This window comes from Berghia stephanieae, chromosome 1, assembly GCF_034508935.2.
Source record: "Berghia stephanieae isolate SIO BIC M18660-M18661 chromosome 1, UCSD_Bste_1.3, whole genome shotgun sequence".
NCBI lineage: Eukaryota > Metazoa > Mollusca > Gastropoda > Nudibranchia > Aeolidiidae > Berghia > Berghia stephanieae.
In genome coordinates this window covers 146,574,052-146,587,151 of record NC_088360.1, presented here as the reverse complement: position 1 = coordinate 146,587,151, position 13,100 = coordinate 146,574,052, and the positions used below count along the sequence as shown (strand labels likewise).

The following is a 13,100-nucleotide window of genomic DNA, read 5'->3' as shown; positions in this document are numbered from 1 at the left end:
AGCCTATGCAAAAGATTATCTAAGACATTTGGTGCAAACTGTCAATTATATATCAGCAAATGGGTTTAGTGAGTACATAATGCAGACATATCAGTTAAACTTGGTCAATGCATGATAAGTTTTGGGCAGTTTTATGTCAAGTACTGGAAGGTTATCATGTTGATACTATTTATCAACCATTTTAAATTGGTTTAGGGGTGTTGAAACAGGTGAAAAGGGCATTTATCAAAATAATGTTATATCATAAAAGGCGGGGTTTAACATCAAATAGTAGGAATTGACGTTTCAGGTTTGATTATGATTTGGTTTACTCTTAGGGGTTGGATTATAGACGACAGGGAACTGTCAAACTGCAAGGGGGCGTGGAAACAATGGAACTGTGGGTAAAATTTTGATAGGATAAAAGAGGATGTTTCGAGGAAACGGGAGGATTCAACTTGACCATGAGCTGCAACTTTAAACCTTATGTCTCACCACCTTTTACTGAATATTTTTGGACATGAATTTTTTGGTTGCAATTTGTGAAAATGTAAGTTGGATTGTTAAACAACGCAATAAAAATCGCTATATAAAATCATAAGCCTTTACATATGTATTTACTACGCCACAACTCATCTCGCAAGAAGCCAACTTGATACCCGACTCTGAACAACCATTGAACGTTATTAATTGAGAGTCGACTCTGAAAACGGCAGACAATGAAATAACAAATGAGATATTTATTTATTTGTATGATGTGCAATAGGTATTCCGAATTGAGTGGCCATAAACCGATCCAAGCAATTAGCCATGTATATATATATATATATATATATATATTATATAATATTATATATATATATATTTATATATATAGTTAAAGATAGATAGATAGATAGAGAGAGAGAGAGAGAGAGAGTGAGAGAGAGGGAGGGAGAGAGAGAGAGAGAGAAGAGAGAGAGAGAGGAGAGAGAGGAGAGAGAGAGAGAGAGAGAGAGAGAGAGAGAGATTTTGTATCACTTAAAAGAGAAAGATTTCAACTTTTTTTTCCTCGATACCGCATCAGTATTTTTTTAATGGCAATAAAGGTACCGAAACAAAAAAAAAATGCTGTTTTTAAACTTAACAGTAACAAATGTGAAAAAAACCCCGACATTTGAATATAAAGACAAACAAACATCTTATGTCTAATTTTTTACCAATTTGTTTTAATGTGGACTGTTTGATGGTCGAGGTATGGCATTAAAAAAAACCCCCAAAAAACTCACCAAATTCTTATTTTCATCTGTGAACGTGATCGCAATTTAAACACTGGGCTAGAGCATGAAACAGCACACGTTGCGGTGCCATCACTCTGAAACCAGAAGATCAATTACACAGGGTATCCAGTCCTTGAGAAGAGTGGTTTTACACTTCCAATGAAATTAGAATCAGTTTTCTGACCTCACACTTTTCTTCCATATTTTATTCCATACCTCAGATTTACGACGCCATTTTCACAGATTCACAACCAGCGTTACTCAATCAAACTACACAATACATTCTTCAAAGCCATACAACACACAACAAATACACAACAGTTAACATATAGTGTGTTGATGTGTTGAAATTTAACACTGCTGGCACAGTTTTTGCATCACATTTTATTTGTTTTCCACGTTAATTTGTGTATTGTTGTGCTGACGAAGGGTTTGTACCCGAAACGTCCATTGTCTGTTTTTTTTTCCCATACGAAGCCTCTCTATTTTCACTCTTTCGTTAGTATTTTACGATCACAGGCTTCAGGCAGCCCTATCGTTTTCTACTGGCACATTTACCAACATCTCAATTCACTCTGTCCAATCTCTCCTGTCCTGTCAATAGAAGGAACGGAAATGACGCTCTTTATTTGTTCTTAAAGACGGCATGTTAGTGATTACTTCTCACTGAACTATATCAATATGACTATACTGGAAATGTTAAAGGTAACCATACATCGTATCGATGCTATGCGCTTAGGTAAAACAAATCTCACAACATCCGCCAGCCGATCATTTTGTACCAACACACAAACAATGCGTAACCTTGAACGTTTATAGCCTTATTGATATAATAAATAAATAGAGCGAAGATGACGTCATTCGGGTCTTTGTTATTATTTTTGCCATCCACGTTTATGAGTAATTATCACTAAACTGTATTAACCAGACCACAAACGGTCAAGGTTACACATAACTGTGTGTGTTGGTCCGTTATAGATAGAATGCGCTTGGCCAAGGGTTCACACATTGCCATCCGGAAGTATAAACGGACGAACACACAAACTCTGTGTAACCATGAACTTTTATAGTCTGATTAGTCAGTTTAGTGAGAACAACTCACAACCGGAGGGCAAAAAACAATAACAAAGGCCTGAGTGACGTCATCTGCATACTATCTATATTTTCGGGTAGCAATGTTGTGAGTTTCTTAGCCAAGCGCACATCATTATAAAATGTTAATATTTTTTACCACCAAACGTGAGCTGAAATCACAATAACAGTATAGATAGTATGCCTTGGCTAAAAAGCTCACAACATTGCCATCCGTATCCAACATATAATGTGTACCATGAACGTTTATAGTCTGGATAATACAGTTAAGTGAGAATTATTCATAAACTTGGATGGCAACAATAAGAACAAAGACCTGAGTGACGTCAACTTCGTTCTATCTATTGTTATTCTAAGTCGCAAGAATAAACGAGGAAAGAAAGAGGGTTAAAGCCCGCACGAAAAGAAGAAAGTGTAACCCGTGCTGCTGGGACAGTGAGTGGCGATGTGAGATTAGAAACAACAAAATGGAATCTTGCAGGTGGCGACGGATGGGCATGATCTTTATTCCTTTCCATGTGCTCGAGGTCATTGGTCATATTGGAAGATGTTCTCAAAGTGATCCACATAGTGAAAAAGTGTTCACATTTTTTATCACGATTGGTCATTTTGTTCAGCTTGGACACATGGGTATGTTTACAACTTTCATAAACAAAGCAGCATGTTTAATTTCTGAAGAAATGTCCCAAACGTTGGACAACAAAAAATCACGTGATTGATGCCTGGTTGGACGGAAACATGAATATAGATCGCTCCATTATTTGTATGAACTCAGAAATCGTCAGCAATGTTATATTATTTGTTACAGACACGTGGTACACATTACACAGTCACATTCTATAAGGCTGTGTTGAACTCAATGACTTTACCCTGATAAGAAATGACCGTGACCAGATGAGCATATCAACATTTTAAAAATTATTTAAAAGTGAGCTTTTATATAGCGCAATATCTTACTAAACGTACTCAAGCGCTTTACAAAGGGTCCCGACCAAAAAGCAAATTTTTAAAAAGTTGGCGATTATATAGCGTAATATCCACTTGTACGAGAGTAAGCTTATGCAACAAATTTAGCAGGAGTTTTGAGAAAAACATGATTATAAAACACGGAGATATTAGAAAGAACCATGGGGGTAGCTGCAGGAGATTGCATTTATGCTCGGTTGTGTCCACAAAACACGGTCGTCGCAACTCAGGGGATACGTATAAAACTTAGGGGATTACGTTAAAAAACTCAGCGGAATTCAGTAACAGATTGATGCTATTTTTGGTTAATAAAATGCGTCATTTCTCAAAGTACTTTTATGTCATAAGAGGCGGGGTTTGATAGTAATGTTCGAGAAAATTCTTGTTATTTAACATACAAGTTGAACATGGTTCGCTATTACTTGAAAGAGGCAGGTTTTGAATATTAATTTGGGATGTCAAAAAGAGTAGGAGTGGCCCAAAAAGAATTTGGGATAGTTTACGATAGGGTTCAAAACAGGGTGTTTCTATTCTTTTATTCATTCTTTTATTCTGCATTTGACTTCTTTGATTTCTTTTATTCTGCATTTGACTTCTTTGATTCTTTTATTCTGGATTTGACTTTGAGCTGCACATGTTTACTCTAAACTTTTGTGCTCACCATGATTAATTGAATTTTACGGACTAGAATATTCCACGCATATTGAAAATGGTTACTTAGGCAAAAGACTTTACATTTGGATTGATTTTACGGATTTGAAATTTATGAAATGATTGAACTATGACCATGCTATTTGATTTGGATTTGGAATTTTTCACAACAAATAAAGCAGTAAGAAATGAAACTTGAAATCTGGACTTTTATTTGAATGTCTTGATGTTGTACATTCAATTATCATCATCGGCCTTGAACTCTTTGTTCATTACTAACATCTACAACACAACGCAAAGAAATATCATTACCATCTATCATAAAAAACACTATATCGATCACAAGCCATTACATATGTGTGCAACTACGTCACACACTAAATGTGGTCAAAGTGCTTTACAAGGGTCCCTGACCAACATCAACCCCGTGCCATACAGATCGAGACATGACGCCTGTTAGGCGATAATGCAATTTTTCCGACAGAGACAACACTGTTAACGGCCAGGTACTGATTTTACACATGAATACAGTGAAAGAATGCGAGTAAAGAGTCTTTTCCAAGGACTCAACTTTGCGCCGAGCGAGGCTCGACTCCAAGACCTTCCTATCCGAAAGCGAGTGTCATACCACAAGACCGCATAGCCGCACCATATCAAGAGGTGGTGATCACTGGAAGTCGGTCTCGTGAGGGAAGTTGCTTTGTGTCGCCCTTATATTCCAAATTAACAGATACTGTTTTTTCACAATAAATTTAGCATATGCTGCTTTTCGTTAACACTCGCGCATCTCTCCTCTAGCCGTGACAGGTAGCCTACCTACTGTACGAAGGTTGTGTGTCGTCAACGCAGACGGCTCTCTTTTTCTTGTTGCCAACGAGTAGCAAGCGAGATGACGTGCGACAATGAGGTTAGGATGGGGTATGGGGGCTCCCTATGAGCGAACAGTCAAATGGCCGTCCTACTATTTTATATTAAAGACTGCTTCCTTCTGTTTTAAAACTATGGTTATCCACCTCCCCCCCAAACAACTGATACTCTTTACTGCCAAAATAAGCCGGCAAATTTAGTTTTGCACACCTTGAGGCCTGACTTGGGAAAAATCAAAACCATATTATCAGTTTTATCATTGGAAGAACAGGTTTGTTGTAATCAAAACATACGGTGGAAGAAAAATTACAATGAATATAAATTTTTAATGGCATTCGTTTTGCTTAAATGGATATTAATTATCAATAAAGAATATTACACAAATCATTCACCGAGTAGAACCCCATGATGCTATAAATAAGAATCCCAGTCTTAACCCGACACACACAAGACGTCGCCTCAGAACTGCTTTATTCCATCTCCAAATTTACTTAAAAATGAGATAACTTGCCAAAGGGCAGTAACTGTAACTCTGCTATCTACGTAAGAAACCCAGAGAAAAAATAGTGAGTCAGAAAGAAGATTTTGCTAAAATCTAAATCAACTCTGGTTATTTATTAAGTACACTTTATTACATGTACATATTTTGAGATCTGAATTATTTTATTTCGTGAAATTCATTCTGCTTTGTTCCATCTCCATTTTAACCAATGGAGAGCGACTAAAATGTCACATGATATTTTGTAAACAAGACTGAAAAAGAAAAATGGCTGCCCCTAGACGCCGACTTTTTTCGTCAGCTGTTGCTGCTTCGTTGCTGTTAGATGCCATAATGTAAGTAGTATTTGTTATTCGCATGATTTATATTAATAAATAAAGAACACTTGTTTTAGTTATAACTGATTTTAAAGATATTTTTATTCTGCTATTGTCTGGTTAATGTTTTTTTTTATTAACAAGCCACAAAGTGATCAAGTCGAGCCGACTGAGAGTGTACAACGAAATATCTACCAAACAAAGTTACAAATAACTGTAACAATAGAGATATTATTTTGCTGGCAACTTATTTATAACTATATTTCCTTGCATAATAATAAGTCTACTTCGCCAACCGCGAAGCCATGATTGTTTTCTCCCGATTTACGAGCATCATCAATTTCAATACGTAGTATTTCAATAATGGCCATCGCTATTGGTGACAATTTTTCAATCTTATCAACAATTGCCAAAATGCAGTTGCAGACTGAGACTGACACCATTTTTATTCGTCAGGATTCTGTAAAGGTAAGAATTTGTCTTTTCTTTTCTTTTTAAAAAAATTCTCAGTCAAGGCTAGGACTAGGACCGGACTAGACTAGGACAGTGTAAAAAGTATTCGAGCGGTGGCGATATTTATGATGAGATATAATATGAATGAATGAGAAAGTAATTGTATTGTAATATCAACACGCCTTACTGACTGGCGCGTGTGTCATGTGTTCTGCATTCCAATGTGATCTTAATATGATGGATTAATCCTTCGTTGAGTTTATTTCTAGAGTACTGGTGTAACTGTAAATGTAACAACTGGGCTGGTGACTGGTGGGCAGTTTAGTGAGCAGCAGCAGTGGTAGTGGAACTCAAATTGTGATCCACTCGCCCAGAAGTATAAATTGTTACTGCAAATTGCCGAGCACATTGGTTGGGGGGGGGGGGGGGGGGGGGGGGGGAGGGGAGGCAGTAACTCTAAATAGGTACACCAAACCAAATTTTGAGTTAAGAAAAAACCAAAAAGTCTATGTTTCATCACATAGTACTCAATTTTCTAAGAGGTTTGATACCAAAATGAGCCCTCTAACTCAATTATTAAGGAATTTACGCAATATTGAAGATTCGAAAAATATGCGCCTTCGCGCAACTTGCTCCGATGTCAACTTTGCGCTATTGTAAAATGAAAAGTAATCAAACCACATACCTAAAACTTGCTAGACAGACAGACAGCAACACAGGGAACACGCCTATTTTTTTCCAAGCATATTAAAGAACTTTATTTTACTTTTAAAAGGTCTTGAAAATGGCTCCGAAGCCAATTTCACATAAAACGACAAGGGAGGTAAAAAGAGCAATTTGAACGATTTTTAAAAATTCATTAAAAAATAATAAAAACATGTACATATTCATGTGATACATCAAATTAAAGTTCATTATCCATACAATGACAAAATGTAAATAGCCAAAGTATGCAAGCCACACATTGGTCATTAAAGAACATGAAGCAAGACTGAAATAATGAAATCACAAAAATTTCACCTAATAAAAAAACTCACAAATATGCAAAATGTCAGGATATACAAATAAAACACTTCATACGTACAGCATGAATAACGTACAATTCAGAAATAGTATGATCTCCTTAGTAAAATAAATTAGATAACTTCAGCAGCTTCAGACTAAGCTATGAAAATTGAGAGAGAAAAATAATCCGAAACCGAGAAATCACAACAAAAAAAATGCACATTAAATCATTAATGCTTGAAAAAGAAATTAAACTCAATCAGGCTATATAACTCTTCGCTTCTTTGATGGGTTCTCAATGTCACCAGAAACAGAATTTGATTTTAAAAAAGACTTTAAAGCATCCAACATAAAATCAACATCACCAAATCTTAAACTCCTTCCGCCCGACATACATTTATGAAAACGTATTTCACTCTTCAATATATCTTTTATCTTTGTCATTGAATAATTTTCAACTCTAAGCCTGTCAAATAAATCAATTACATCTTTATCTGTTCGACAGGGCCCACCGTGTAATTCAACATCTCGTTCAACCTTGGAAATATTCTCCATATCCTTTATCTGCTTATCAATCTTCTTCTGTTGATTCTCTACAAATTTCAATCTTATATCATTATCTACTTTATCTTTTAACATCTTACTCTCATTTCGCATTTTCTTCCCATGCTTTCTAGCTACTTTGAACATGAGCCCTTGCTCTTCAACAGACTTTTCAGATAAAAACGATATTGTTTTATTGCGTTTGACAGCATGAATGGTGGACCGATTATGGAGTGATGCATTTCTCCTTTTACTAATGTCATAATCGAAATCACCAAATGCACTCTCACCAACCAAATTTGTAAGAGGACAATGGCTCAATGTTCTTTTCATTTCATCACTGACATGAGCATAATAACCATCATTTAAAAAATCTTTCAACTGTCTCTCAGTAACAGAAGAAACATCTTTGCATAATATTTTTAACAAATCAATCATTACAACATTATTAAATTTGTCAATTTGACTATGTACCATATCAAATGCAGGGGATTTGGAAAAAGGGAGAGCATCTCCAAAAACAGATGTAAAAGAAATATCAAGTAATTCAGAGGGATCATCAGCCCATTTCTTAAAACAGTCATGCATCATTTGAACATACATAAAAAAATCAGTATACTTCACTGTATTACTCTTGACAAGAAACCAATAAGGCGAAGTGACTTTTAAACAAAATAGGGCAATACAACAAACCAATGACATTAACCTTAAATCTTGAAGGTCATGAGTAACACTCTTAATCAATAAATTTGGGTTATCATGTAAAATACCAGAAGTGAAAAAATTCAATAAATTGTCATGGTGGAATAAAATAGAAACAGCAGCTTCAAAAAAGCAATTAAACCTGTTGGACTTAAAACTAGGAATGGGAACAACATTGTGAGTATCAGAACAAAAAGTAATCCACTGTGGACGACATCCATTTTTCTGGTCACCCCTGGGACCCAACAAATTACAAGTACATCGAATTATTCTATTTGTCGCAGACTCTGAATCTTTGCTAAAAAATGAAAAGGCCCCATCTTTGTCCCTTCCTAAATACTCATCGTCCTGAGTGATCAACTTTCGTTCAAAAACTGACAATGTCTTTTCAAAGGCAGAACTAATTCCTAATAGAAAATGTGCATTACAATGCAAAAAACTGATCTGAAGGGAATCTCCAAGCTCAGCGTTTAGTTTATCTGTAAATTTATGACCAAAAAGAATATTGGGCGCAGCCCTATCAGACATGACACTAGTAATTTTAGAAAGAATTTCTCTTAAAATAATATCAGGAGAAATGGAGTACACATCTTTATAGCAATCAACTAAATTACTAATAACAATCATAGCAATATCCAAAAGAGTGTCAGAATTTTCAGTGGCAACAGGCAAAAACCCCAGATAAAAGGTTTCCCCACTATCTAAAGTGAACTGATGTCCCACTATCTTTTTCTGATCTCTTGATGTACCATCAAAATGAAACGTAGCATTTTCAGATTTTAAAACATTTTCAACAGTTTGCATATTTGAAAGGACAAAAGCCTCATCACACATGTTTAAAACTGTTTGAGCACAAGGTAAATTTTCAGAAAATACATAATGAAAAATATTGCTTGATACAATATCAATTACTTTTTTTACATTTTTAGCTGAGACACCTGTCTCACAAACTAAGGCGATGACAGCTTTCCTGACATCATCAGAATATTCATTATTTTTAGAATTTTTAATTTGAATTTCAAATGGATTAGCTTCTAAATTTTCATATCTGATGATCTCTTTCTGTAACTCATCTGTAAGGTATTTATTTTTTGACTTCATTTTCTGTAAGGACAAATCTTTCTTATTTAAATCACTGTGTAAAACAGATATAGTTGAGCAATAATCTTTACAAATTTTGTCATGCCCAGCTTTAATTTCTTTTAACTTTAAATCTTTTTTCTTTAATTCAGCTTCAAACTTTTCTTCTAATTTAGACACAGTAACTAAAGCTTTATCCTCAGCTGAACTAAGTTTCTCTTTCAGTCCTTTTACCTCCTCCAGTAGAGAAAATTTCTCCGATTGAATATCACGTAGTGCAGATTCAACAATTAGAAGTTTTTCATTCAAAGACTGAATCAAATGTAACTGGTCATCTTTCAGCTTTGGAGTAGTTGGAGTTGGACTAGATCGTAGTGGGGTGGGTGGGCGAGGCGTAGGGTGCTCTTGTAATGGCAATGATGAAGGCTGTAGATGTGAGGGTGGTTGTGGAGACGAAGAAAGGGAAAATTTTGATAGCAGAAATTGCTGAAGCCTTTCAGGATGTTTGGTCTTGTTGCTCCTGAGTCGTTCATACTCTTTGAATGTTTTTTTTTAGGACACAAAAAAGTTTAGAATTGATGCTCAGTCCAGATAAATGACAAACCCATTGAGCCGTTGTGTTTGAACTTAATCCCATATCCCTCCTGGAAAGTTCAATATCAATAACTAATCCGTTATCGATGTGTTTCAAATCCAGTGAAGATGCAGGCGGAAAGGGCAATGAAGCACGGGTGATGCCAAAACTTGACAACTTATCCGAAATAAAGTCGAAGTCAACCCCACATTCCAGGAACGACAGATCATGCCGTTGCATGCAGAATCTCTGGTAAGCACGCTCCACTGCATGCCTTATCCGTGATCTGTGTGATGCAAGGTCTGGGGATATCCGTAGAAGACAGTCTTCAATCTGAAATCAAATTATTTGAAAAGATGAGACAATGGCAATACAACACAATTTTACATTGTCAATTGTTACCTAACTCTGTACCTTTCTCGTTAGCAATGCTTACTCATATGTACAGTGAATCCCACTAGGCACTGAAATGCACCAATACCCCTTCATATGATCCTCACCGATTTCTTCCTGTAACAAAACATCTTAATCTTAGCCAGCAAAAAAAAAATAAAAAAAAGCGGTCAGAGAACAACTGTCTTGACTTTGCTCACTTCTTGACAATGGATGATCACATGATAGCTTTGGGAAACTTCTCTGAAAAAAACGTGATTACATATAAATGACGAAATAAAAATATAGTCACCTCCTTCCAAGATTTTTTTGATGAGCAGTTCTCCGATTCCTGCTTCAAAAAATAAAGCTGTACAAGTAACTTCTGGTTCACTTTTATTGGTGGCAAATCTGGTCGTCTACCTCTCCCAGATACCAAAAAGGTATTTTTTAACCCTTGGTAAACATCATCATCTGAGGAAATATATCAAAATGAAAATTACTAATTTTATCATTAAAATCAAAATCTTCCTTACACAAACATTGAAATAGATACACGTTATTATTATCCCCAATAAATAAAAAATACCAAACAATAATCTGAATCTGATGAATAGGCAATAATTACAACATGAATATGAAAAAAAAAAAAGTCATTTGCCATGGTAATAGCTAGTAATAATAAGTACCAGGCAGTCTGGTAGCGCACAATTAATATTTGATCTACTGAAATTATATTGAAGGATCACAATAGTCATATAACTTTATAAACAAATCAGTCCACATCCAAATTATTGACAGGGGTCTGAGCCCATCCAAAGCAAAGTTTCATAACATAATTTTTTTTAAAAAAAGCTTACTATTGCTGTAAAGTCACATACGCCTCTATAATAATAATAATTAATGATAATTTCTTAACCAATAACCTTAGAACGCATTCGAACTAAAACAAAACTAATGTGAATCTCGATAAGTTGTCCGCAATGGACTCGTCCGAAACCTGAATTGAGTGTCCGCCATTTTGAAATCAAGATTTCATCGCCACAAAAGTCTAGTGTATTAAGATGACAAAATACAGCTGTATTATTCATTAAAATAAAATTTAGATTGGTGTCATATAAAATTAGATAACTGATTAAAGTCTTACTGGTATTTGTTTAGGGGAAAATATAACATAAAAAAATACAAAGTGCCACAAAGTTCCCAGTTGCTGGATACGAGGGAATACCGCAAGTGAAAGAATTTTAATAGACACTGCGTTTACGATTTTGACAAAAAAAAACTAATATAAAAAAAGCAATATTTTCAATGATCAGAAAGTAGATTTCAAACATATAACTTACCTATAATGAGCTTTGAATCCATTCTTGAATGAAATCAATCAATCAATCACACCTTGTTTACAACTAGTCGCGAGTCGACTAACGTCAACTCGGCTCCTTCGTTTGAATGACTTCGCTGGGCATGGTCGTTCTTTTTAAATAGCCAGCTTGCGGACGCTGTTCCATAAAATAGTTTCGAATTTTTACCATGAATAGAAAATTGAATACTTTTTCATTTCATGTAAGTTTCGTTTCAATGTTCTCATATTTCGGCATTTTTTTTGTCAAAAACTTCAAAAAAATCGATTTTTAGAGAGGAATATGATTTTATACAATATAAAATTATATACCAAACGAAAGAGAATTCAATTCTGCTTCAAATAACACCATTCATTTCCCGATCTCATAAACGGCGCTCGCAAGACATCCGGTTGAAAAAGATGAGGTCATAAAAACTGACCGTGAGCATTCCGACCAACCGTTTTCTACACATTTTTATTCAAATCTATTAATATTACTTATTGAACAAAACCATTTTCTTTTTTCCCTATCATAAAGAAAAAAGGATGATCTTTACAATGACACCAAGTGTAATGCATACATTTTACACATTATTTGAGAGTAGCAGTGTGAAAGTGATGAATTTTCCCGATTTTCATCACAATTTTACCCGATAGTGGCTGGTTTGGAGTACCTACTCTAAAATTGTGGGAGTTAGTAATTGGTAGGAAACGTCCAGTTTTTGTCATTCCAGCACTAAGCTAATTAGTGGCTGTGACCCGATTTTTAGGACTTTGGAGTTGGAGTGAAATGCCTCATGATGATGATATTGATAATGACAATGTGTCACATAGTCTGTAGATATACAGTATTGTCAAATAATGAAAAACGATATTATTATCATTATTAATATTAATATTACTTTTTTTTTCAATTTATTTTGTTATTATTATTATTATTATTATTATTATTATTATTATTATAATTATTATTATTATTATTATTATTTATAATTATTAACTTAAGCAATGGCATTGGTATGTGCCATTTTCACTGCGGTGAATTTAATTAATTTTTTTTTCATCGACAGCCAACAGGAAAGAATTCAGTTGACCGTACTGGTGTCCTGACAATACAATCAAGAAAGATAGCTGGCTCAAGATGTGTTGTGGCAATCTTATCAATCAGCAAACCATCATCTGTGCCTGCAAGCACTTTTTGAAACTGGTTAGTATTCTTTCAAATCTTCATAGCATCCTTACATTTTTATTGGTGAATTTAAAATACACTTGAGCACGGAAATTTCGAACAATTTGTTCGAGATTTTTGTGTTTTCGAGTTTTTCCCAAAATTTTAGGGTTTTATGGACGTAAATGAAAATGTGGGTGGTCTTGATAAAATTCATATGATTATAACCTC

General features: G+C 34.9%; 1 protein-coding gene across 1 annotated transcript; it reads right to left on the bottom strand.

The window, feature by feature from the left end:
* Positions 1-9,788: 9,788 nt before the first annotated feature.
* On the bottom strand, positions 9,789-11,810 carry LOC144963449 (uncharacterized). The gene is made up of 3 exons (XM_078897533.1): positions 11,703-11,810; positions 10,673-10,833; positions 9,789-10,320 (listed from the first exon to the last, which is right to left on the bottom strand). The coding sequence occupies exons 1-3, from the start codon at positions 11,722-11,724 to the stop codon at positions 9,943-9,945; spliced, it is 561 nt and encodes a 186-aa protein (XP_078753659.1). The 5' UTR covers positions 11,725-11,810; the 3' UTR covers positions 9,789-9,942.
* Positions 11,811-13,100: the final 1,290 nt, after the last annotated feature.